Source organism: Gadus macrocephalus, chromosome 14, assembly GCF_031168955.1.
Source record: "Gadus macrocephalus chromosome 14, ASM3116895v1".
NCBI lineage: Eukaryota > Metazoa > Chordata > Actinopteri > Gadiformes > Gadidae > Gadus > Gadus macrocephalus.
The window spans coordinates 7023063-7049225 of NC_082395.1; the positions used below are offsets into that span (position 1 = coordinate 7023063).

The 26163-nt window shown below is 42.3% G+C and overlaps 3 protein-coding genes across 3 annotated transcripts in view; 1 reads left to right on the top strand and 2 right to left on the bottom strand.

Moving 5' to 3' along the window:
* Positions 1 to 2124: 2124 nt before the first annotated feature.
* On the bottom strand, positions 2125 to 4573 carry LOC132472304 (zinc finger protein with KRAB and SCAN domains 2-like). Its single transcript, XM_060071856.1, has 2 exons — positions 3906 to 4573; positions 2125 to 2891 (listed from the first exon to the last, which is right to left on the bottom strand). Exons 1-2 carry the CDS (start codon positions 4267 to 4269, stop codon positions 2668 to 2670), a joined length of 588 nt encoding a protein of 195 aa, XP_059927839.1. The 5' UTR covers positions 4270 to 4573; the 3' UTR covers positions 2125 to 2667.
* Positions 4574 to 6583: 2010 nt separating this feature from the next.
* Positions 6584 to 16688, top strand: ddx21 (DEAD (Asp-Glu-Ala-Asp) box helicase 21). Its single transcript, XM_060071821.1, has 16 exons — positions 6584 to 6749; positions 7206 to 7418; positions 7670 to 7813; positions 8626 to 8698; positions 11368 to 11546; positions 11665 to 11782; positions 11898 to 12083; positions 12209 to 12354; positions 13160 to 13309; positions 13884 to 14045; positions 14369 to 14488; positions 14908 to 14981; positions 15095 to 15254; positions 15599 to 15733; positions 15881 to 15925; positions 16104 to 16688. The coding sequence occupies exons 1-16, from the start codon at positions 6666 to 6668 to the stop codon at positions 16395 to 16397; spliced, it is 2283 nt and encodes a 760-aa protein (XP_059927804.1). The 5' UTR covers positions 6584 to 6665; the 3' UTR covers positions 16398 to 16688.
* A 1473-nt stretch (positions 16689 to 18161) lies between these two features.
* The window catches only part of chs1 (chitin synthase 1), a 20108-nt gene continuing 12106 nt past the window's right edge, over positions 18162 to 26163 (bottom strand). Inside the window, exons 19-35 of the mRNA XM_060071819.1 lie at positions 26094 to 26163; positions 25033 to 25201; positions 24342 to 24457; positions 23807 to 23986; positions 22990 to 23094; positions 22708 to 22825; positions 22320 to 22398; positions 21840 to 22060; positions 21409 to 21524; positions 21093 to 21174; positions 20745 to 20898; positions 20331 to 20435; positions 19822 to 19932; positions 19301 to 19438; positions 19013 to 19092; positions 18730 to 18799; positions 18162 to 18333 (exon numbers count right to left, since the gene is read on the bottom strand). The exon at positions 26094 to 26163 is cut by the window's right edge and continues 131 nt beyond it. Of these exons, the coding sequence (XP_059927802.1) occupies positions 18250 to 18333; positions 18730 to 18799; positions 19013 to 19092; positions 19301 to 19438; positions 19822 to 19932; positions 20331 to 20435; positions 20745 to 20898; positions 21093 to 21174; positions 21409 to 21524; positions 21840 to 22060; positions 22320 to 22398; positions 22708 to 22825; positions 22990 to 23094; positions 23807 to 23986; positions 24342 to 24457; positions 25033 to 25201; positions 26094 to 26163 (1998 nt within the window). The 3' untranslated portion in view covers positions 18162 to 18249. The remainder of the gene's footprint in view (positions 18334 to 18729; positions 18800 to 19012; positions 19093 to 19300; positions 19439 to 19821; positions 19933 to 20330; positions 20436 to 20744; positions 20899 to 21092; positions 21175 to 21408; positions 21525 to 21839; positions 22061 to 22319; positions 22399 to 22707; positions 22826 to 22989; positions 23095 to 23806; positions 23987 to 24341; positions 24458 to 25032; positions 25202 to 26093) is intronic.

Here is a 26163-nt window from a genome sequence, read left to right on the forward strand (position 1 = left end):
TCATACATACGTCGTAATACGATAAATATGTAATCACCAAGCGTGGTGTCCAGCTGCGACTGAATGCTGTCGTCGGCCCAAATTTCAAGTAAACACTCGACTTCACTATTGCACCAACGTAAACCCACTCGTAAACCGCTTGCCGGCAATGTTTATAATGATTTTTGTGGGGAAGAAGGGCATGGACCTGTAAAGAAAGAACGGTCGCGCAAGGACTACGTCATCCAGCTCACGTTGCCTATCCGCGCGTGTCATCTCATTAGCATCTGTACTTTGGCCACGGCACGCCTCTCCCAAGTGTGCCGTGGCCAAGGGGCTGTTCCGTGCTGGAATACGGATGGGGTGGTCACACTAGCCAAACGTTCTAGACTTTAGTATGTAAATAAGTTTGGGCACGGGGCCGCGGCCCTAGTGTGAGTGGCCCCTAAGTGTACTGTGGTGCTGAAAAATCGCTAATTTCACTAACCTCTTCAGAGCATATTGTTAACCAGACTCCCTCTTAAATTAAGAAATCGAAAGTGCTCAGAACAGGATTTATGAATATAAATTTGCTTTCATCTAAAGCGCTCCTGGTCCAGGATTAAGATAGACATCCTGGGCCTATAGTGAAACTGGATAAAAACCAGATGAGTTTCTAACGTTAAACGAAACTACTCCCCCAACTACGCTGGCTCCCAATTATCTAGAGAATTTAAACTTAAACTGAAAAAAAATAATCCACTCATTGTTTGAGGTGATCACTTTCTGCTCATGAATTGCTCGTTAAACAAAACGAGTTTCAGACTCATTCGTTTTAGCGACTTAGTGGTCTGATCTTGTTACGTATTCAGACAATGTTTTGCTTATTGGGGATTTCAACATTCATGTGAATCCCATCTGATTCCCTTACAAGGGCTTTTCTGTCCATTACAGATGCGCTTGGCTTTAAACAGCTCGTCCAGCACCCAACCCACATCAGTGGAAACACGCTGGACCTAGTCTTGACCCACGGTGTTGACATCTCAGTCCTGGTAGTCTCTCCCTAAACCTCGGCTTTATCAGACCATTTTCTGCTCACTTCTGAGGTGGTGGTATTTTGCCCCTGCGACGACCACCAGGCTTCTTAAAGCTGTCGTCACATCACCCCTGCCACCCCTACAGCTATGGCAGATAAGTTACCCCTTTCACTTTCTCTGTAACCATAAGGGCTCCGTGGATTGTCTTATGGATGATTTTAGAAGTGCCTTGTCTGCTGCCATAGATTCTGTGGCTCCAGTTCGAGCGATCAATGAAGAGGGGGGGGGGGGAGACGTGGCCTGGCGTCAATTGACCGCTTAGCGCAGTGTGCGGCTCCTACCACTAGGGGGTGGTAGAAAATATGAAAGAAATAATAATAATATTTTTTTCATTCCCATGGGCCCCCCCTCTGCCTTTTGCCCCCCCCAAGCCTATCCACCTTACACCCGCAGTTCGTTGGCCCTGCTCCTACCTCTCGGCAGGACAGAGAGCGTTCGCCTATTGAGCGCCCTATGGAATAGTCTGCCACCTGTAACAGGGGGGCAGACTCTGTCAAGCTATTCAAAGAAAAGCTGAAATTGAAACCTCTATAGCCCTTCATTTGGAACCTAGGGGAGCAAAAACAATGCTGATGTCGGGAATGATAACAATTGCGTGGATGCTCTGTGTCGGCGTGTGTCTGATCATAATGTTTCAGACTATCGATGCGTGTTTGTTCGTGCTGTTACAAAAATTTGCGGAAGTCTACTTTTCCACTATGCACTTCTCCCTTCTAATTCATTATTCTGTCTGTTGTAGCGTTTTGCGCTGACTTTGACTGGATGCCTGGGGACTCATTTATCAGCCGTGTGTAGAAAAGGCTCTAAATTCTCTCTAATGAATGACATTTAGTATGTGCTTCAGTGGAAACAAATGCGTATTCATCAAATGTGCGCATGGCAATCAGTAAGCAATCAATCCTGATAAATCCCAACTGTTCTTAAGTACCATGAGCGTTCACGCTCAGGCCATTTGCATTTAGAAACGCCTCCAATTAAACATGCATGGACTCATAACGAATCACTTTATCAACCATAGGAATGTGTTTTCACTTCTCCAACGCTGAAATGGAAACAATCGTAAACACGGTTGAAGTAAACCACAGTTACTTTAGTCTTGCTTTGTGCAGGAGGCATTACAAATAAAAGAAAGCTTGCTGTACAGGAAAAAGAGGATTTGACGTTAAACTACACTTAATTTTTCCGTTGAAAATTAGACAATGGAGAAATTGAATGTTTTCTTATTAAAGGAAACATGGGACATATGTGGATGTTTATTGCTTAAAGCATACATTGACCGTCTTAAATGCATTGTATTTAGCTTCTAATAACATTATTTGACCTCTAGATAATGTTCTTAAGCATGGCAAGAGCTGTGCTTATATTTACACATTCACTTTGGTAAATTCCATACTTTGTGTGGCAATGTTCTTACGCACTCCTTATGCACAAATCAGTGCGTAAGTACGTTTTTTTTATAAATGTCAAAGACATATGCTTCTTGTTAATTGATACCTATACTTACTAGGGAACTACGGACCTGGAATTAAAGTAGACGCGTTTCATTCTCGTATATGAATTTGGTAGGATATGTTTATGTGGAGAAAGGGAACTTGCCATGTGTGAAATACTTTTAATTAAATTTTGCTCGGTGAATCAAAGACATAATTTGTATTTTCGTATCCGAAAGCTTCTCGGGTTCGAGGGACTGGAGCATGGGGGCAAGACTCAGAAGAAAGACCTCCGTGGGATTGGGATCCTGTAATCGGGTGGAGAGGCTTGGACACTGAGAGGTGGCCGAATCCTGACTCAAGGCCTTTGTCGCTCGCCTTCTTACTGCAGCTGGTAGCGAGGTGGCTGTGGGGAAAAAATAAGATTTCTTTAGACACATTGTAGGGACATTTATCTCAATACATCAATAAACAATGAAAACTGGGAAGAGTATTCCCAGTCCCAAGTTTCACAGTTGCTCTATAAACTTGAGACATTCATATTCAAATTACTAGAGTTTAGTAGAGCATTACTTAATTACCCTCCTATGGTGATTTGATAGGTTGAGTTGTATCATATTAAAATGTGTAGCATAATTTGGCATCGTTTGCTGCTTCAAAATGTACCCAAAGTGTACAAATTGCACCCGCTATAAACAATCTAGCACCCGCTATAAACAATTTAGCCCCCCCCCTCCCCCTCCCACGTAACTCCTGCAATCCCAATTCTTTGGCGCCACTACTGTCCATGGTAGAAGATGTATATTTAAATACCACTACAGCTCTGCTGTTCTTTCAGACCATTTCTCCGAGTTTTTTTTTAAACGGAAGGAAAGAGATGGAAAGTTGTGTTTTCGGCTGACACTTAATTTACTTTATAATATCATAATGCTCGGGTTTGATTGAGTGTGTATGTTTTTCTAAGGTGACTAGTTGTTGCTAGACAGCAGGTGAAAAAGCTACAACGTTTGCCAAGCCAGAAGAGCGTTAATCGCGCAATAGAAAAAAATCAACGCCGTTAAATTTGGATGAGTTAACTTCGTTAATAACGCGTTAAACTGACAACACTATAACGCATCACTTTATCAACCATGGGAATGTGTTTTCACTTATCCAACGCTGTAACGGAAACAATCGTAAACAAGGTTGAATTAAACCACAGTTACTTTAGTCTCGCTTAGTGCAGGAGGCATTACAAATAAAAGAAAGCTTGCTGTACAGGAAAAAGATGATTTGACGTGTGTGTGATGTATTAAATATACAATTCCAATAAACAAATACATCTTACAGTTTTTTTCCTTCAATCATTTTTACATCACAATTCAGAATCAATTTGAAAAGTAAAAAATTGCTGATGTTGGAATTTTAAACTTAGGCCTACCAATAGGCTCTAACTTGGATTCCAGCAAGGAGGTGGCCGTGTCGATCTCTTTTTCTTTACTCTCCAGTCGGTGTCCGTAGATAGCGTCCATCATGTTAAACCATTTCCACGTCTTCCCCTTGTCGCCACTCCTGTTGTTTTGGTCTTTCACCTTCCGGTAATCGACCCGGAGCTTCTTGGATTTCTGGCGACACTGCTCGGTGTTCCTCTCGAAACCCGCATCCAACAATTTATCGGATACCAGCTGGAAGACCTTTGCATTCCTCACCGACCCATGCAGCTCCCTCTGCACGTCTTCCTCCCCTAAGATGCAGAGGAACGCTTCCACCTCCCGGTTCGTCCAAGCCGTACCTTTGGGGAACATTTCCGTTGTCCAAAGATACCTCGCGGGCAATGTATTTGTTGTAGTTATCCACTCTGTCGCCCGAAAGTGACGATTCTATCGCCCAATCAACGGACGGCAGTGTTTAGCTCCACCTTTCAGCTCCACTTCTTTGTATCCCAACGGAGGAGTACTGAAAATTGAGCCTCGTTTCCAACGAGCTGAACGGTTCGGTTCGGGACGGGACAGCTCTGTTCCGCTTAATCGGGCTCGCATTTTCTTCGATCAACGAGGCTTTCGCCGTTGTCCAGAAATACCTCGTGTTTTTTTTTAGCCCCCGTCGCAAGGAAGTGACGATTCTGTCGACCACTCAACGGAATGCTCCGCCTTCGAACTCCTAGGTCCATGTCGTAAAATAGAAGCGGTTTGATCAGAACACAGCCCAGCGCGCGTATTTTGGGACCCTACCCAACTTTTAGCAATGGAAACGAAAACGCCAATATAAGCGGACCGAGCCGAACCGCTTTGCTCGGTGGAAACGATGCATAACCACTGTATACCAACAACCTGTTTGAAAATAATAGGCTAAATATAAATAATATTAGTTGTTGGCCAGCACGTTGTTAACTGTGCTCTCAGGTCTTCTCTGCATCAATCCTACTTCTATATTTCGTTTTTATGATGATAAGTGAATAGAAGTCTTTCGCGCACTGACATCTCTCTCTTGGTCTCTCTTCCCCTGTCTTCCTCACGGAGAACAAATCTGTCTAGGTCTAGATGGAGGGAGTGTTTGTGTTGTGTGGGTGAGTGCGTGTGCGTGGATTTGCGTGTGTTATTTTTTATGAAGATGTCACCAGCCTTATGTAGCCTATACAGAGATGTGAGCCTAGAAATATTTATCTACGGACAGTACACAAAACTCCATGGTGCATGTATCATTTGTGATTTCTACATTTTCACTTGAGTTTCCCCGCTTGGTCTGTGTTCCAGCTTTCCTCTCAGCATGAACTGGAAACTGATCAAATGATGCTGTGGTTAAAGGCACCCAGTGCAACTTTCGAGGCTTAAAAATAAACATTCAATTTCTAGTCTTTTTTACACGTAGTAAGTTTCAATAACTCCATACCATTACATACCAACATTTAAGCAGCAAAGATGAGACGTCGTGTGGTGAGAACTGATACAAAATCGATAACAACAACAATGCCGCCATTTTCTTTATTTTTTGTAACCTACAATAAATAAAGCAGGCTTCCAGTCAATGGAAATATGGCTTCTCCCCACCGGCGATTGTTGTTGTTTACGATTTTCTATCAGTTCTCACCACACAACGACGTCTCATCTTTGCTCCTTGAATGTCGATATGTAATGGTATGGAGTTATTGAAACTTACTACGTGTAAAAAAGACTAGAAATTGAATGTTTATTTTTCATTGAATGTTTACATAAAGTTGCACTGGGTGCCTTTAAAATAAAAAGGGAGAGTCGCCAGGCAGGGGAGGGGAGAGAGAGAGCACTCGGGATCGAAGGTGAGCAGCAGTCTGCTATACTGACTATTCGAATCCGAGAAAGAGAGAGACGATCCACATACAGGTTTTTTTTTTTTACCTGGCACACAATAGGCCTATTTCCGAGAAACCATATTATGAAGAAATGTTTTCCGTACTGTTTTTAAGCCTGTAGGTTTCTAGCTTCTAAAATAAAATCTGTACTATTATAGAACACTACTTAAATTCACAGTCTTGTTTCTTTTCTTCATTTGTAAAACGAAGCAGGCCCATTTTCCAAATTATCTGCGGTAGGCCCTAGTGGACAAAACACGAGATCCGGCAATGTCATTTTATAAAACACTGATGAGTGCATTATATAAATTAATCATACATTTTAAAAAAAATGTGTATTTGTGGGTCGTAAAATATCCATATTGACCTATATTTACCCAGCAATAATTCAAAATAGTTGGATCGGAATACAAGTAATGTTTGTCTCTTGGTTACAAATAATAAATTCCATCTGAAAGATAATTATATTCAGAAGGGGCGTTAGGTTCCCTTGAACACACTGAATAGGCTATATCCTATATGTAGGTCTATCTGGACAAACTTAAACATCTCTCCGAGTGATACTGCCTTCTGTCACATTCAATAGGAGTGCTCACTTCTTTGCGAATAAAGATTAATCAGATAACTCAGTGACATCGAAAGATAGACAAAAGATAAAATAATATATACGGTATGTTGAAGGTTTCTTTTAGTTTATTTATTTTAAATATTTTTTTTCTTTGCCTTGGCATGAAATTCCGATCTATCAACTCTATCTCTATGTCTAGGCTGTGTGATGCTACTACCCGGGCCTAAGCACGCATGCGCGTCCTTTTCAGTCCATCCGTTTTGCTGGACGGGTTGCATTTGTGCTAAGGGATACCATCAAGGAGACAAATGCCGTCCAAAACATCATTTACCGCCGAAGTTCCGGACCTGGACATTGACATGGACACTGCCGTTGAGGTCAAACGCACAAAGGTGAGGTCGTGTTGCTCATTCCATTGAACTGGTATGTGAATGGGTATTCTGTTCCGATGTTTAACAACACGAGGGTACCTCGCTAGCTAGCTAGGTCATTGCAATTTGCCATAGAAAGCCTCGAATTACTAACAATCACTTCAAAACACGGGGCAGAATTTAACAACCCTCGAATTTGAATGTATCCAAATTCTGGTTCGATTGAGGGTAAATATACACGTGTACAAGACATGATCGCATGAATCCTCCACGTGGTATCTGGTTGAAGCCTCGTGCCCAGCTGACTCGGCACGTGACCCAAGTGTTTTGTCATTGACTGTATAAAAGAGGCGTGGTCTAGGTATGGTTGTTGTCTTGACGCAATTTCCACTAATATATCGTATTAATTATATCCTCTAATAATTATGCATTCAATTGGTATTAATGTTTTATTCTCAATGCTCCATTATTTGACAGAAAATTAAGAACAAGGAGGGCAAGAAAGCAAAGAGTGTCCTCGTGGATCAAGCAGTGGAACCAGACTGTGAACCACCCACAAAAAAGAAAAAGAAGAAATCCACCCTCGCAGTAGACCCAGTCAATGGCCATGAAGACAAGACCTCTGATATGAACGGCGATGATGCATCAACCCAGGAACAGAAGACCACTGACACAGAGGCACCTAAAGAAGTAAGTCTTGTGTATTGCGTATCTACAGTATAAGTAGGTCATTTAAAATCGGGTTTGCTTACACATAAACCGAAAACCAAACAATGGTATAACCTGGGTACGAAAAAAATATAGCTTTAGCCATAAAGGCCTTGCAATGCTAAATGTGGACCTCCATCTTATTTCAATATTCTGAATTAACTTTTGGAGTTAACTGTCTCTAGATGTTTTACCTGACGGATCTTGTATTGTACATTTGTTGCCCAATTAAGAAAAAAAAGAAACAGAAAAAAGCTTCTAAAGAGACCAACGGTGATGTGCTCAAGACCAACGGACATTCCAGCCCTTTGAAGACCCCAACCGAAACTCCCTGCCCTTCAAGCATCGACTCCGCAAGTGACAGTGAGAAAGATCTGGTAAGACTTTTTATATAAATATACATACATGTAAGAACATGTCTTCAAATTGTTTCAAATGGCTCGTGGCCTAATCAAACATGACTTCCGTTACTGTCTGCTCCGAAACGGCATTTGGTGTCAATTAGGGCTGGGATAAACGATTATTTTTTAAACGATTAATCTAGAAATTATTTTTTCGATGCATCGATTAATCGAACGATTATTTTTTTCAGTCCGATTTCGATTAGATTATCTCCCCATTAATTGACTAATGGCAATGTTGATTTACATACCTGAATGAAAAAAACATGAATTCCTTAACATTGCAATACATGTTTATTGCCTTAAAATTCCAAAATAAAAGTGCAAAGTAAAGCATTCTTAGAAGTCAGAGGTAGCATTCAATAAAACCTTGAAGCCTTGAAAACACAAAGGCCTTTCGTCCTTCCTGAACCAACAGAATTGAAGATGTTGACATATCACGGAATCGTTTCCTTTTACATTAAAGAATTCCCATACTTTAGAGGAACGTTGCGCCTTGCACTTATGAAAGTCTGAGGAGCCACTCGCGTTGCTACTACGCTCCGGCGCCGCCATCTTTGTTTTGGGTTTTTCGAATCAACGCGCATTTTTCGCGTCTACGTAATTTATGCGTTGACGTCATCGATTACGTCAACGCGTTGTCCCAGCCTTAGTGTCAATGGGGTTGGATTAAATGACCCTGACAGGTTTCATATAGTAATACCAAATGGAAGCAATACCAACCCAATGAGAGGACGGACAACAACGCTTAAAACTGTGATGATAACACAAACTGTTTATGCTTTCAGCTGACAAAAGAGCAGAGAGACGGTGCTTTCTCTAAATTCAATATTTCCCAGGATACCATTGTGCGACTGAAAGGTAAGCAATGTTTATTTATATTTTGGAAACGGCTCAACCAATTAAATCAGCAAGGAACACACCAATAATGATTTTAAATTACTTAACCCATTTAAGCCGGGAAAGCATTGCCGCTGTTCTACCTTTAAAGCCGGGGGCGCTGTTGCGTCATTCTACCTTTAAGGACGGGAAAGCGTTTGCGTCGTTTTTCTGTAAAAGGGGGGTTTTTGCCCAAAGTGTCGGCCTCTGGGTCAATGAAATGCATCAGAATAGACACATATAGGTGTCAACTTGTTCCTCGTGAGTTTAGTTCAGAAATTTCTTCAAGCAAGTATGGCGGAATTTGAGACTGAAGACTTTTCTGACGGTAGCGATTTCGAGTTTCTCGGCTTCGAAGATGTTGATGAGGCCGAGTCCTTTGATGACGAATACGAACCGATTGACCGGGAATTATGGTTAAGGCACATGTTCGTGAATGACGACGAGGAAGAAGAAGTATGGAATGGGGCTATGGGAATGGGGCTGCTTGTGTTGCCGGTGCGAAGAGATTACTGGCGACAGAGTAAGAATCTCTTTCGGACGCAATTCGCCAGAAATATGTCCCGGGACAGATTTGCGGCCATCTGGAGGCAAGGACAATAGTAATACTTATTGATTGGGATGATGCTGTAATAAGTAATTACTACAGTTTATATGTAAGAGATGTATTACTGTCCCGGAGATGCGTAAAGCACCCGGGTGCGTAAAACCAGATAAGCTTCTCTGGAATGTCACTTATACTTATCAATAGTAATACTTATTGATTGTGATGATGCTGTAATAAGAAATGACGACAGTTTATATGTAAGAGATGTATTACTGTCCCGGAGATGCGTAAAGCACCCGTAAAACCAGATAAGCTTCTCTGGAATGTCACCACCAGTGGCGTAACAAGGCAACGACGGGCCCGTATGCAGGATGTTCAAGGCTCTTCCAAAGAATAGAGCTTCTTTGGATTTCACACCTAACTGCGATCTCCAGAACAATAAGGCCAAGGCTACTATACATTCCCAAATTATAGCCTGTATCTTTTAATTACGCTACTTCTTAGGATGGAATGCAATTGTATTTGTATTATGCATAATACTTTTATTCAGTAGTCATCACATACAAGTGCATGTAATTTAAAACGCAGACTGTTTACAGTTTTAGTCCCAGTCTGTTCCCCTTCCCATGTTTGTTATTATATACTTTATTACTTTCTTATATACTTATTTCACTTTATTATACTTTATTTTTTTTACAGTTTTGTGCTGTTCCTGCACTTTTACATATTGTTTTACTTTTTTATTTACTTTTCTACCTGTATGTAAATATTGTAAATATTTGTAAATAAAAACTCAAATTTCCCATGAAAGCCACAGGTGTCAGCTCTCAAATACTTTTTGAATTGTGTTCCTATCTGTTACAGGGGCTGAGAAATCAGTAATTTAGTAGGCGTTGACACAATTGCTGAATTTCTAGAAAAACTTCAGGTTTTGGGGGCTTTTCTGAAATCGCCTATAGGTTTTACAGGCATTTTTTCCAGGCGCTTTAGGCCTAAATGGGTTAATGATACTGTGTTCTGGGTTTTTACCAGATTTTTGGCTCGATGGGGTCAGCCGATCGCCAATTTTCTTTTTACTGTTAAACATTGGCAATAATTAAAATAAAAATAAAAAACCCAAGAAGAACATAATTGAGAGAAAAGGGGTAAAATCCTTTGCTTTCGGAAACTTTCAAAGTGCCTTTTCCGATGCACCACAACGTTGTGATGAATTCCGCCTAGGAAGCGGTTGATGATGGCTGTGTCTGAGAGAGAGTTAAGCTTCTCTAGCACCTAAATGTTGTGTTGTCTACACTACACAACATTTGGATTGCGAAACATTCGCCGAAACAACCATGTGTGTGCCACACATGGAATAACCCCGGAAGTAGAAATGGATAGTTTACTGTTACCAGAAACAATCAGGTATTCAATTGCAATATGTCAGGAAACACCCCACAACATTTTGGGGTTGAGGCTTTCAGGGTGTCCATTGTGTCAATCGAGGGCGCTTGGACCTCCCGATACCCCTCGTATTGCAACCCCCATGCTTTTATTGCTTTCATAACAGACAGAATCAACGTCTTTAAACCTATCCTTTTTAAAGACAGTGAACAAGTACTGTAGATTGATAAAGTGCTGGTCTGCTAAGGGAAGTTCCTCTGAAACAAGAGTTGATATATATATATAAACTCAAGGGATTGATGAATTTGCATCGTTTGTGTAAGAAGAATGGTGTCTTTGCATTGACTTCGTATGTAGTTGCAACGCATCATCGCTTTTGGTGTGAAAAAACGGTTAAACCTCTGCACCCACATCAGCATTGTGTACATGCACATCTTGACAAACACACACACTCACACTCACACACACACACACCCCTCAGTACCACTGCAGGAATAAATATCTGAGGAGACGCTGCTTGTTTAAATATAATATTGCATTTAATATAATATTATTTATTACAATAATATTAATTACATTTAAATGTAGACTATTTAATATACTATATGTAATCCAATGCTCCCATTTAGCCTATTAGGTTATTTTTGGTCATTTGTAAATCCATCAATGCCTAGATTGTTTGCTTCGCTTTCTCCCTGACTTTTTTCACTTCCCTCCTCAGCTCGTGGCGTCACTCATCTGTTCGACATCCAGGTTAAGACCTTCGAATCAATCTATTCCGGAAAAGATGTCATCGGCCAGGCCAGAACTGGGACCGGAAAGACTTTCTCATTTGCCATCCCATTGGTGGAAAAACTTCAGAATGATTCTGAGGACTGGTATAGAGGAAGGGCTCCCAAGGTAAAGAAGATTCCATGAGCACATCCCAAATACTAAAGTTGACCCCCCCCCCCCTCTTGGATTTAATTCTTTTAAATTTGATTTTATTTATTTATTTATTTATTTTCCTGCCTTTTAGGTCTTGGTGTTGACCCCTACCAGAGAGCTTGCTATCCAGGTCGCTAAAGATTTCAAAGACATCACCAAGAAGCTGGCTGTTACCTGCTTCTATGGCGGAAGTTCTTACAACCCGCAAAGTGAGTCTTCACTCAAAATGCTAAGGCGGCTGCACTGGATAGTGTTTTGGTCTCGACGATGCCACATTAGTGATACGTTGCTGTGATCCTCACATCCTCTGTTCCTCTCCCATAGTCGATGCGATCCGTAGTGGGATTGACGTGTTGGTCGGTACCCCTGGTCGTATCAAAGACCACCTGCAGAACCAGAAGCTGGACCTCTCCAAACTCAAGCATGTCGTTCTGGACGAGGTCGACTCAATGCTCGACATGGGATTTGCAGAGCAGGTCGAGGAAATTTTGGCTACATCTTACAAGCCAGGTGAGATTCTTGATCTTATCCTTTTTTTTTTGGAGAAAGGGAGTGGGTTCTGACATTATATTTGTGTCCAAATATGTAAAACAAAACAATACAACTGTCACTTTTTATTGTCTTTGTCTCCTCAGGCGGCGAGTCCAACCCTCAGACGCTTCTCTTCTCTGCCACCTGCCCGCCCTGGGTCTATCAGGTCGCCAAGAAGTACATGAGGAAAAGCTTCGAACACGTGGATCTGATCGGAAAGATGACCCAGCGAGCGGCAACGACCGTAGAGGTAAGTGCGTCTTGAGGGATCCTGTCGCAAGAATTCAACCACGTAATATTTGTGCAAAGTGCACGTGCGACGGTTTTAGTTGACTCCTCCACTCCTGAATAACATGTCCAGCACCGTAGTATTTAATCAAAAAAAAAAACCTGGTCAGGACTCCATGTGCCATAAAGGGCTTTTCACACGGGAGGCGTTTGCCGCGCCTGCTGCATTCTCAATGGAGAGGCGAACGGGCAGAGAGGAGGCGCTACGTCCTGTCGCATCCGTGCTCGTCGAATGCATGCGCGCACAGGTGGAAACAGTTAGGGTAGATCGGAATCACAATAAGATGTGACACTGAATTTGAATTTCTGCGTCTATTGTTTAATTATTTATTAGTAAGTTCAAGGCACATTTGCACAATGATCTGGTCTCAGCAGATACCTTGACTATGTTGTCATACTTGGAAGCTCAATCTGTACATGTTCCCCAAAATATCTCACCAGAAGTACGCATTTAAAGGGTTATCTTTCACAATTTTCTTCCTGGGGGGGGGGGAAAGAAAATTGTAGGGGGGGGGTATGCCCACAGAACCCCGCACCCCCCCCCCCCCCCCTCTAGCGTTGCTAGGCTACCAACTCGCAGCACCACTGCTACAAAAATATCTAGGGGAAACACTGCATGTCTATTAAACGTTGACACAATTCTTGTTGCCCACTAACAAGTAGGAATGAACGTTGTGCCATTATCAAAGAGTTGTCCATTTCTCACCTCCTTTCCCCTCTTCCGCACATTCCTTCCCTTATGTCTGGCTCTACTGGTCCTGCCGTAGCATCTTGCCATCACCTGCCACTGGTCCCAGCGCGCGGCTGTACTGGCGGACGTGATCCAGGTTTACAGCGGTAGCCACGGGAAAACCATCGTGTTCACCGAGACCAAGAGGGAGGCCGATGAATTGTCGGCCGACCCGACCATCAAACAGGTAGGGACGCCAAAGCCTGGTCACACGGAGGGCCTCTTCTCCAAGGCGTTCCTTCAGCTGAGGGTTGTTATTTGGTGGCACATCCTGCATGATGTTATGACCCTCAAGTCTAGGGGAAAGAGCGGTTAACGTGAAGCCAACAAACAGTACAGACACCGGTTTTCACAAGTTAACAAAAGATGTGTTGCCACTTCAAAAGATTTTCATGGCCGAAATAGTTCCAGGAAGCTACACATCAGGGTGACCCTGGGCCAAAATACACACAACAGTCTTATGGTGCATAAATGGGCCAAAGAAATACAAAGGGTATGCCTTGCTTGTAAGTAAGTTAGAAGCCTGTCATTATCGCAACATGAACCCAGAAATGGTGAGGCAAAATTGTTGAATTGATTTACAGAAGATTTAATCGATTCCGTCATTTGGAATAATCAGTTTCAAACTGCTTATTGCCGTGCTTGACCAATCAGAATTGAGCTTTCATCAAAGCAGTGTAATAAAAGAGTAATCCGCTGTGTTCCTGCATCACCACATCATTCGGTCCCTGTCTAATGATTGAAATGCCGTCCTCTTGCAGAGTTGCCAGTCTCTCCATGGAGACATCCTCCAGAAGCAGAGGGAGATCACCCTCAAAGGCTTCAGGAGCGGGTCCTTCGAGGTTCTGGTGGCCACCAACGTAGCGGCCCGTGGCCTGGACATTCCCGAGGTGGACCTGGTGGTCCAGTGTGCGCCGCCCAAGGTACGGCGACCCGTCTGCTGGTGTTTCAGTCGCTCCTCTCTTGGCAGTTTGTTGGCCTGGGGTACTTCACGTGTACATACACACATATTTTGACATGAATCCTTTTGTCATTAATCCAAGATGCCTTTTACTCGTGTGTGTGTGTGTGTGTGTGTGTCGATGGGAAAGGTACATGCTCACTCAAACGTACTTGTGGGGTGGGTTAGCATCCAGCAACGGACAAGTTCACGCTGAATGTGTGCCGCTGTCAGAAGAGCCATGTAACAAAATGGGAGCTCATGAGGAACACATTTAAATGTTTGTAACGGCGCTTTTGTTTTCAGGATGTGGAGTCCTATATTCACCGCTCTGGGCGTACCGGCAGAGCGGGCAGGACTGGAGTCTGCATCTGTTTCTACCAGAAGAAGGAAGAGTCACTGCTGCACTACGTGGAGCACAAGGCCGTAAGTCCCACACTTGTGCTCTATGCTGTTGGAAAGGTGGCGATATTGAGCTTAGAGGCTACACGGCAGAACTGAAGTGTCTCTGTCTGAGGTGCAGGGTTTATCTCGTCTCATTCTAGTCGGCCTGCTGTGAAATTGACTTATACACTGGTTAACTCCACCGGCCCTTGTTTACGTGATAATTGTCTAATGGTTGAAGTCTCAAGTTATGAGTTATGTTTTTTTTTTTTTTTTTTTTTCTTCACAATGTCTTTTTTTTTAACGATTTATGATGACTATATGCTCTGTAAGGTGACCTTGGGTGTCTTGAAAGGCGCCTCTAAATTAAATGTATTATTATTATGACTTGCTGAAATAAATGCGGAAGCTATTATCATTTCACAGCAAGCTTCTAAAAGCAACTGTCTTTTTTTCTTCAGGGCATCACATTCAAAAGGATTGGTGTTCCCACTGCTAGTGACATCATCAAGTCCTCAAGCAAAGACGCTCTCAAGTAGGTGGACCACTTCATGCCCCCTTGATTTCCATTAACCATCACTCAATTCATCATTGATTATGAAAATGTTGGGTTTTTGTATGCTTATTGATGTGTTCCCATCTCCCCAGGTACCTCGACTCTGTTCCAGCCCAGTGCGTCAGCTACTTCAGAGAGTCGGCTGAGGCTCTCATAGAGAAGAGGGGAGCAGTTGATGCCTTGGCAGCTGCCTTGGCCCACATCTCTGGAGCCACTAGTCTAGAACAGAGGTCGCTCATGAACTCTGAGGCTGTGAGTACACGCACACAAAATAATCTCATATTGTGTAATCTTCCTATGAATTTTATTTAACGTTCAACATTAAGTTAAATCTAGTTCCTCGCCCGTTCCTCGACTATCCAAACATCCAAACACCCAGCGAGAATACTAGCCCTTTTCTTCAGAATGTGTTTTCAAAAAGTAATTGGTGCATTTTCACACGTCTGTAATGCTGGACCACATTAAGCAAACCTCGACAACAGGCTTGAAACAGGCATGTTCAAAGTCAGGGTAGAGAAGACACGGGTGTGTTGTGGCACGCCTGATTGCGTAAATGTATACGGGCTTTGACTAAATGCACACGTGTTTGTTTCCAGGGATGTACCACCATGCAGCTTGAGTGTTCCCAAGAAATGCACAACCTTGGCTACGCATGGAAAACCATCAAGGAACAGCTGGGGGACGACATAGAGAATCACATCCACAGATTGTGCTTCCTCAAAGGCAAAAAGGTATGTGACGACCTTCCTGTTAATCACACACAGTTATAGCACCTCTAAGCACTGAATTGAAGTCTAACCCATTGGCTTAAACTACCTGACTGGGTTTGCCCGGGTAAAATGTTACCTTACCGTCGTATGTTTTCATGTCTTAAACAGGGAGTTTGTTTTGACCTGGCTGCTGACAAGGTTGAAATGGCGCAGGTGAGAATAATCATGCTGGTGCTCCTATTGTTTTAATCCCTGAAATGGTCATCATGTTTCAACAGATCCTTAAAAGAAAAAAAATCTATATAATGAACGCATTAAAAACATGCAATTCCACGTGTAAGTCGTCTATCCACTGGACATCTGCCTAACGCTATTCATGAATTTTCCTTAGGAATCTTGGAAGGATGGTCGCCGATGGCAACTAACCATCTCCACGAGTCTCCCCGAACTGGAGGAGAAGCTGAACAACAACCGCGGTGGAGGCGGCGGAGGCTTCGGCGGCGGAGGAGGCTACGGCGGCGGCGGCGGCGGAGGCCGTGGAGGAGGATTTAGAGGCGGGAGAGGAAATGGATTCAAAAGCAGAGGCAGTAGCTTTGGTAGAGGAGGAGGAGGCGGCGGAGGAGGAGGAAGGGGAAGAGCAACAAACACTCACAAACGCAGCTTTGGAGAGGCCTTTGATTACTGAACCCCTGTGTTTAGCCTCGTTCTGGACCGATGTCATCAACATCAGTACTTTAGGCCGGCAGTTTGTTCCTAAAATGACTGTTGATGGGCTCACTGGGAATTCCTCATCCAAACATGCATACTCCATGTCTGGTAACTTTATAAATATATCTCTCCCTCAGCCCAAACCTGTCTCCTTAAATGCACCCTCAACGATTGCCTTGCAATAATTGCCTGTATTTAATACATTTGTATGCGGAAACCATTGAAACAAAATTACTTTATTAAAAGTATACTGATGGAAAAGAAGTGACTAATTTGTACAGTTGGATTTTTGCTTTATTTTGTACATAGTTCCAACTTGTTTGTTACGTTGTTTTCTGGCGCCCTCTCATGGAGGGCGAGGTTGATAGCAGGACCCATTAGTCAGGATGGATTGGTAGGCATCGACCGCAATGTGGTCCTCTCTTTTACCCCGTTGTAGAGGAAGGAGCCTGAGTCCTTCCAGTTGAGACTGAGCCAATGGCCGGTGTTAGTTGCCTTTTCCTCTGTCTCTTTATGACTGCCTCTGAGCCTCAATCGTCTTATCTCAATTTCCATTCTTTCTTTTGCCTGGTTCGATCTTAGCTGCCTCCATCTTATCCTGTATCTTATCCGACTTTTCGAGTCTCTTTATTTCTCCATTTGTCCTCTTACTATTTCTGGTTATCTCTTTCTCTTCTAACCCATTTTCTTACGTTCTGCGGTCAACTTATTGAGGAATCCCCCCCCCCCCCTTCTTCCCGTCTTCTGTCCTGTCGGTTTGAATATTAACCATTTCAGCATTATTTTCTAATTTTGTATCAGATTAATATAATTATTTATTATATTAACTCAATCACCGCCAATCCTGTTTTGAAATCATATCTATAGTCATCAATTCATGCTTTCTTCGAAGTTTTGACCAAATATTATAAATTGTAATAATTACATTATAACTTTTCCTTTACATATAGCACCACCCTCTGGCCACGGAGGGTAATGTTGGTTCAACACCACAACCAAAATTGATACATGTTTTCCCTTCTTTGGGATGGCTTCGCAGGTCTGCTTCAGCTTGACGAGATATTTTTCCAGGCTCAGAAATGGCCGCTTAAAATGATTCTGCTCGTCCAGAAAGAGCTCAACGGTCCTGCCTTTGTTCACTTTTGGCTTCTGGGTCTATCTCCATCTGGGGGATCGTGAAGACGGGGCGTTTTTTCATAATAAATGAAACATAATCCTAAAACAACGTGTATTCCAAAAATGTGTTTCAACAAACATTTGTCAACAGCAGAACTCTTTTGGAAGATTTTTTACAGTAACCGGAGACATACATTTGGACAGCTTGAGTGTTTTTGTTTTATTTGTTATATCGCTATTCGCTACATTACACTTTGGATGCAAACATGGGAATACAATTATTATCGGTTGTAATTTGAAAACACCAGACACCAAATCACTTGTGTTATTGGAGAATATTCACTTTTCGACATAGTTGCATACGATACAACCCAAAGTAGGCTACTGCATTTATTAACAAGCGGACACAAACAGGAATTTTTGATAAATTGACTCGTTTTTTTTTTTTTACCTTTAACTTAACGGTATACCTGACTTTATTTTATGTTTTGGTTTGATGTAAACAATGTAACACATTTTCTTTTGTGGGTCTGCATTGAGGCCTATTAGACTGCACAATTTAAGAATATCTTTCCTTTCCAAAATAGCCTATACACAATAACATTTTTAAAAATCAATATAACAATTGGGTAAATACAAAGAAGCAGTCGTTTATTCATTGTGACAAAAAATGTGGAAGATCGGTCATCCAACGAACGCACGGTTGTCTTATATTACATGTCATCACTGGTGATCATCATTTCATTGGTCGTAGTAGGGTTTTGGAAACTCATCGCTTCATTATCGTCCTCTATCTCCTAAACACACACACACACACAAATTGGGATACACAGTTAATATAATATAAAGTATAAATTGATACCTTACATGAACACCTTTGTCTTGGTTAACCTGAACACTATTATTTCAAATGAAGACCATAAGGAAATGATGGGATAGACCATGAGTTAACTATCAATAAACTATTCCTCAATAACTTACTTCATTAACTAATGTTAAGTAATTGTTAATTCATGTTTCCTTATTGTTAAGTGTTAGCTTGCAAAAGTAGAGCAATGTAGTGGAAATTAAAAAATATGAACGTGTGTGTGTGTGTGTGTGTGTGTGTGTGTGTGTGTGTGTGTGTGTGTGTGTGTGTGTGTGTGTGTGTGTGTGTGTGTGTGTGTGTGTGTGTGTGTGTGTGTGTGACTAACGTTGTAGTCTCTCTCCTTGTAGTCTTTCTCTTTGCTGCGGTAGGACACCACATGGATCAGAGTGTAGATTCTAGAAAGAGGGAAATAGGTCGGGGATTAGGAAACAAGTTCCCCATTACAACCATCAACTATTTAAAGCTCTGCTATGTCTTACACCATCCAAAACCCAATTCAGTGATTTCTTCTTGCCATTGTAATGAAAAAAGGGATGAAAACTGTTCCTCACATGATCCGTGTGTGTGCGTGTGTGTGTGTGTTTGTGTTTGTGTTCGTGTTCGTATACCTGTGATACAACATGGCTAGGAACTGGACGACCAGTAGAATAGCAAAAGACAGCAGGAACATTAAGCTGAGGGGCTCCACCTGGTGGTAGAGTATGGTATTATATATTATTACTAGTAATAATACGACCAATTGTGTTGAATAAGCAGAAACATTCAGTGGCTGTATCATACAGATGATGTTAAAACAACCACCATAAAGACAAAGACCCTTGCCATACCATAAGAATGTACAAATTGACCATATTCAACTGCACATCTGACAAAAAGGACACTTTACTATGCAACACCTTGAGATTCTCTCCAGACGCTGTTCCGTTGGGGTAGTACTTTGGGATCTTGATGCTGATGGTATCACTGCCGATGGCCTGAAGGAAGAAGGTTGCCACGACCCAGAGCACGTTGATGATGAAATACAGGAAGACGGACTGATGTGGACATGGAGAAGATCAGGAGGGAAAAGTCAGACATCTGAGGATTAACTGTAGATCTGATTCCGACAGGAATTGTAAGTAGGCCTACGTATGTATGGTCATTCTCTATTCTCGTCGACCTAACGTGTTTTATATCGACTAAAAGTAATTTTACATATATCTTATTTCTCAAAAAACTCTTTGAAATATCTAGTCAACATATTTAAAATGAATCATCATGCTAATATTATTAAAGAAAAGCGATGTCACAAGCGCACACACACACACACACACACACACACACACACACACACACACACACACACACACACACACACACACACACACACACACACACACACACACACACACACACACACACACACACAAACACAAACCTTATTGCGGAGTGATTTTAATTCTCTGAGGACTTCTTGCTTATGTGCTTCCGTTTCAACAATTGGGGTCAAGTAGCGCTCTATCAGCTTGACCCAGAAGTCTTCCTCATCCTTTAAAAAAACACCAGTCATTTTATATCTTAAACAATCCAAAACTAGCATGACACCAACCTTTTTGGATCAGTTTTGATACAAAACAAGTTCACCTTCCCAAGTATCATAGGCTTATAAAAGCACTGTATCATTCTACAACTTTTAAATACAACCTTTTTCAAATTAATCTATTTAGAAAAAGTGGAAATAAAATGTCTGACATATTGTACGTCCATAGAAAGACATAGGCTACCTCTTCTAGTATTACCAAGACAATCTCCTATCAAAATTTGACTTATTCCTCCTAGTCTGACTTAAAAAAAAGGGAATTATGTGAAAGGATCAATATTGAACGCCTCATCAGGGTAAACTATTTGCCGTATGGACAGAAAAGAAGGCAAAAAACCGAGCCTTACCGCTTCCAATTTTTGCACTTGCGGGGCGGTGAGAGTCTTCGCAATGGCTCTCTTCACCTTCTTATCTAGCCCCTCCATTTGATTTGTTTTCAGGATTTGACGAGCCTGAGATAGAGAAAGGTAAGGCCTTCTTGAAGATTTAAGTTTTGTTAACTTTGGCAACACATTTGGCCAAGATACAAACAATGTCACCAAAGACTTCAAGTTCTTAACATTCACAATACTTCAAAAGCATTTCGTCAGTGGGACTTAATAGTGCATGAAAATCTTCGGGATTACCACTTTAATGCACCAATAAAATATATCAAATTCTACAATTTTAAAGATGGACTTTTTATATTAATTCATTTTTGAATTTGACTAAACGTCTGCTTTGTTTGCGTAAAGCCCCGCTTGAGCCCTAGAGGGAGCTACCTGCTCGGCCAGTGCCTGCTGTAGTCCATCCAGTTGGTCGTTGGTCAGAACGTCTTCTGGACCGACCTCGCTGAGCTCTCTTGTGAGCGTGTCCACTAGCATTAATGCGAGTTCGTCACACACGTCAGCCAGATCCATGCTTCTCAGTGCGTACCTAGGACCCATACAAGGAGGAAACCCGCGATTAATCACAGCAGAACTCATCTGTATGCCATACAGTGGTTTATAGCCGTTGCTCCGTTTTGTGGATGTATTAGGCTACAACATAACAAGGCAAAAATTAGCATTTACATATCATATATATTCCCAAGGAATAAAAATCGGTGTCCTTTTATAAGGGGATTTTACCTAATTTGCTGATTTAGATTCCTCTTCAAGTTGGCATAGGTCAGCTTCTTCAGGAATTCCTTTTGCACTGGCATGACCCAGTCTGGTTAAGCACACACACACAGAGTTATATTTTAAAACACTTGAATTTCATCCCCATACAGTCTGTGTCTTATGGGGCTTTAAATGTAGCCTACAGGGCACTAATACAACTTGGGTTACAACATACAAATAAAGTAAAATGAATAAATACTTTTCTTAATTTGGATGTTTTTCAATAATAATGACAGCAATATAAATAATAATAACCATTATAGCAAAATCGCTAATTTCTTACCACTAGCCGGAATTTCTTGCCTCCTCACAAGATTCCCAAGGTAATCAAAGCCCTCATCATCGACGCCATCCAGCTCATCATCATCACGATCATAATCAATAAATGTTTCATTTTTTCTATCGCACACACACACACACAGAGAGACAGACAGACAGAACGGACACACACATTTCAAATGAAACCCAACAGTGAAACTAAATAGACAAATAAATGAAAAAAATTAATATATTGTGTTTTCTAAACATCCAAATACCAATTGGTACTCTATATATTGGGTATGGGGCTCTGACATATGTGTGTGTGTGTGTGTGTGTGTGTGTGTGTGTGTGTGTGTGTGTGTGTGTGTGTGTGTGTGTGTGTGTGTGTGTGTGTGTGTGTGTGTGTGTGTGTGTGTGCAAAAAAAAACTTAAAAAAACTCCATAAAAGTATACCTGCTGCTAGTTGACGGGTCCATGCTTTTCTTTTCTGCCCCTCTCCGTCTCACCAAACTGGTTTCCTGATTTCCCAGCTCTTCTTTGGTGGTTTCCAACTTGGGCTGAAGCTCTATCTCTGCAGCAGGTGACATTTCAACCACGGTTTGTCTGCGCTGGGTGGTTTGGCCCACAGACGCACCAATTTGTTGCAACATCGCATTATCCTTGTCTTGGGTTACCTTTAAGAGAAGATTTTAAAGAGAAAATAAATAGCTAAGAAATAATACATGCAATATATGCCTGTGCATTTGTGCACTTGTGTGTGTTTATGTGTGTGTGTGTGTGTGTGTGTGTGTGTGTGTGTGTGTGTGTGTGTGTGTGTGTGTGTGTGTGTGTGTGTGTGTGTGTGTGTGTGTGTGTGTGTGTGTGTGTGTGTGTGTGTGTGTGTGTGCGTGAGTGTTTGTGTTTGTCTGTGTGTGTGTGTGTGATAATAGTCACCTGCACTTTCATGTCCCAGCAGCAGAGCTTACAGGTTTGGTCACACAACACATTTTGGACCTTCTTCACTTCTCCTTCCCTAGGAAATACAAAACCACACATTGATCAATGAAAATGAAAACAGACAGACAGACAGACAGACAGACAGACAGACAGACAGACAGACAGGCAGGCAGGCAGGCAGGCAGGCAGGCAGGCAGACAGGCAGGCAGACAGGCAGGCAGGCAGGCAGGCAGGCAGGCAGGCAGGCAGACAGACAGGCAGGCAGGCAGGCAGGCAGGCAGACAGACAGACAGACAGACAGGCAGACAGGCAGACAGGCAGACAGGCAGACAGACAGTCAGACAGACAGACAGACAGACAGACAGACAGACAGACAGACACTCACTCCTTGGTTTCCCTGGTGCCCCAGGAGACATTGTTCATGTTGACCAGTGAGTAGATGGTCAGCAGCAGGTAGCCACTGGGGATACAGATGAAGTACATCAGGCCATAGATAATCATACCTAGGGGAAAGAAAATGCGGGTTAATGATAATTGAATGAATATTAATAATATCATCATCCTCCTCATCATCATCAACATAATCAACATCATCATCCATGTACAATATCATCATATAATATAGTTTAACATAATCCAAAATAATAATCTGTTAAATAATATGTACCAAATTCCTCTGGGTGGAGTAGGGCTGTCACCAAGTACATTATTGTCATGGAAATCAGGAAGACGCCAGTGGGTGTGAGGAATGTTTCCTGCATTACCATGTCGCCTAGAAAAGATACACATCATTGGAAATCAGAACAAAACAACAAATACATTTAGCATTACTTTTGGAGCTTCATTTTCGGTAATTTGGTCCTCAAGAGTCAGTATTTTTGGGCTTTCGGACATTTTAGATAAATCAAAGTTATTGAGGTGAATCCAAAATTCGGTTTACACTGCAGATTAAACAGATCTAATAATAATATTACTTCCTCTCACTTGCCTCTAGATATATTACACTGTCTTATTTGTATTGGTGTGCTTAAAGTGTCTTTTTTTATAGGGCACTGTTAAACACAGACTTTAGATGGATTCAAATGACAACTATATTAATTTGACCTAAAAAGATGTCCCATTCCCTCCAGCCTGACTTCCCTTTTAGTATTCTGTTGGTTCTCCAGTCTTCCGTCGTTATGGTGAAAACACAACTCCAGGCACCACTTCAATGGCTTGGCAAAAGATCACCGCGTCAACTCTTTCTCTCTCTCTCTCTCTCTCTCCATGTGGCCTCGACATCTCAGAACTCAGATGATTCACTATTCACCATTTAGTCAGCAGAACATCTCATCCAAAGCGACTAACAACAAACCCAGAACGTCACAGGCTGGGAGTACAACATCCTTACCGCTGCTGGCCTGTCCTGCCCCCCCCCCCCCCCAAGGTCAAAGAATTTATTCATTGTAAAAAACAATGCAACAACAGACTCTCTTTAGACTCACCTATGATGGAGAAGAGGGAGGCGGTCATCAGGAAAGCATACAGGACACTCATGATGGCAGCGATGGTGACCTGGGTGTTGGACTTGGTAACGAAGCAGATGAGCATGTAGAAGATTGGAGGGATACACCCGATGATGATGGAGGTAGTCCCAGGGATCGTGAAGACAAACTGGAAGGCCCCTGAGAGAGTGCAGACACGTTGGACCAAAGCCATGGCGATTCATCAGTTGGGGGCTGCAGAAATGTGCTTAGTGTGACTTAAGGAACTCAGTGTAGAAGGAATGCAGCGAAGCAACAACTCCTTACTGTGTGGGTCCCTTTCCCTTTATTGCATGTAACACAGTAGGGATCATTGGTCTGATTGGACTCTAGTGGCAAAATCATATTTGATAGATTACGGCATTTGTTCTCAAAGTGCGGCCCGCGGGCCAATGGCGGCCCGCAGAAACATTCCTGGCGGCCCACAATGACATACGAAAAGAAGGAAAGGCTGTTTTCTATTGACTGATCATAAGGACAGTTGAGTGGACTATACCTGATATCATGAGTGTGACTGAAGCCGGTCCCAGGATGGAGGACCCCACAGTAAACATCTGGTAGAAGATATACAGGCTGGAGATGGATGAGTTCCTCTTCACCGTCTCTGAGCCGCTACAGAGGCAGTAACAAGAGAGCATGAGGGAATGACCATGAGGGATTTATTCAATTGACTGTGATTGCCTCATTATCACCTTATAAATGTGATAATATTTATTAATATTTATGTTATGTTTCAGGTCTTATTTTAGCTAAGTAGTTAAAATATGCATACACAGTGCATCGATAATTTGTGCATACATATTTTTTAAATATACATTTCTAATACCAATGTGCTTTGAATATATATATTTAAATGCTAGCTATGTTTATAATTTAAAGTAACATAAAGTATTTTAACCCCTATTACTATCCTGTACCTTATACTGTGACACCCAACCTTATTGTAATCCTGTCAGGGATAACATCCCATATTAACGTACTCCTATATCATATCAATACATAAATGATTTATTATTCATTTTAAATGATTATAATTCATATTAAATCATTCACTACACCTTTGTTTTTATGATTATATACACCATTTAAAAAAACAAACATTAATCTGGGCTCGAGCCGCAGTACGTTTCCGATAATAAATCTAAAGTCAGATCTGCCTTCTAAACCCCTCCGGACGCGTGGGACACCTGCTCAGGAGATCCAGCGTGTTGGCCAGGGTGGAGGGCCCCCATCGCCTCCTCTGGTTGTAGAACTCCTTGAACTCCTGCGGGGAGTTGGTGTAGGCGTCGGACGCCGCGTTGTACTCCACCCGCCAGCCCTGCTGCAGCAGCAACGTGCACAGCCAACGGTCCTCTCCTGCAACACGCCCGTGTGGAAGGGAGCGGAAGTTAGAGCGCCAGCTAAGAGGATGTGTGTTGTTTGTGACGGGTGTGTGCGCATTACTTCACTAACTAATATTGGTGGGGAATGGTAAATAAACCTACCCTTATTGTACAGTGTGTCCTGCAAATGTATAGCAATGTAGCGGAATTAGAAAATATTGTTGTTGTGGTTGTGTGTGTGTGTGTCTGTGTGTGTGTGTGTGTGTGTGTGTGTGTGTGTGTGTGTGTGTGTGTGTGTGTGTGTGTGTGTGTGTGTGTGTGTGAGTGTGTGTGTGTGTGTGTGTGTGTGTGTGTGTGTGTGTGTGTGTGTGTGTGTGTGTGTGTGTGTGTGTGTGTGAGTGTGTGTGTGTGTGTGTGTGTGTGTGTGTGTGTGTGTGTGTGTGTGTGTAAGAAAACATGTTAACAAGCCCCGGTGGGAAATTCAGAAGTGTGTGTGTGTGTGTGTGTGTGTGTGTGTGTGTGTGTGTGTGTGTGTGTGAGTGTAGGTGTGTGTGTGTGTGTGTGTGTGTGTGTGTGTGTGTGTGTGTGTGTGTGTGTGTGTGTGAGTGTGTGTGTGTGTGTGTGTGTGTGAGTGTAGGTGTGTGTGTGTGTGTGTGTGTGTGTGTGTGTGTGTGTGTGTGTGAGTGTAGGTGTTTGTGTGTGTGTGTGTGTGTGTGTGTGTGTGTGTGTGTGTGTGTGTGTGTGTGTGTGTGTGTGAGTGTAGGTGTGTGTGTGTGTGTGTGTGTGTGTGTGAGTGTAGGTGTGTGTGTGTGTGTGTGTGTGTGTGTGTGTGTGTGTGTGTGTGTGTGTGTGTGTGTGTGTGTGTGTGTGTGTGTGTGTGTGTGTGTGTGTGTGTGTGTGTGTGTGTGTGTCGGGGGGGTGTTAACCTTGATCATACTGCACATATTGAGCTGCCTTGGTAGCAGTTGTGGTGTACTTCTTCAAAACGTTGTCATC

Coding starts and splice junctions, on each gene's coding strand:
- LOC132472304 (XM_060071856.1), bottom strand. CDS start 4,269: ATGTTCCCCAAAGGTACGGCTTGGACGAACCGGGAGGTGGAAGCGTTC. Junction 2,892..3,905: donor ATCCAAGTTAGAGCCTATTG/GTAGGCCTAAGT, acceptor TTTTCCCCACAG/CCACCTCGCTACCAGCTGCA.
- ddx21 (XM_060071821.1), top strand. CDS start 6,666: ATGCCGTCCAAAACATCATTTACCGCCGAAGTTCCGGACCTGGACATT. Junction 7,419..7,669: donor ACACAGAGGCACCTAAAGAA/GTAAGTCTTGTG, acceptor TGCCCAATTAAG/AAAAAAAAGAAACAGAAAAA. Junction 7,814..8,625: donor GTGACAGTGAGAAAGATCTG/GTAAGACTTTTT, acceptor TTATGCTTTCAG/CTGACAAAAGAGCAGAGAGA.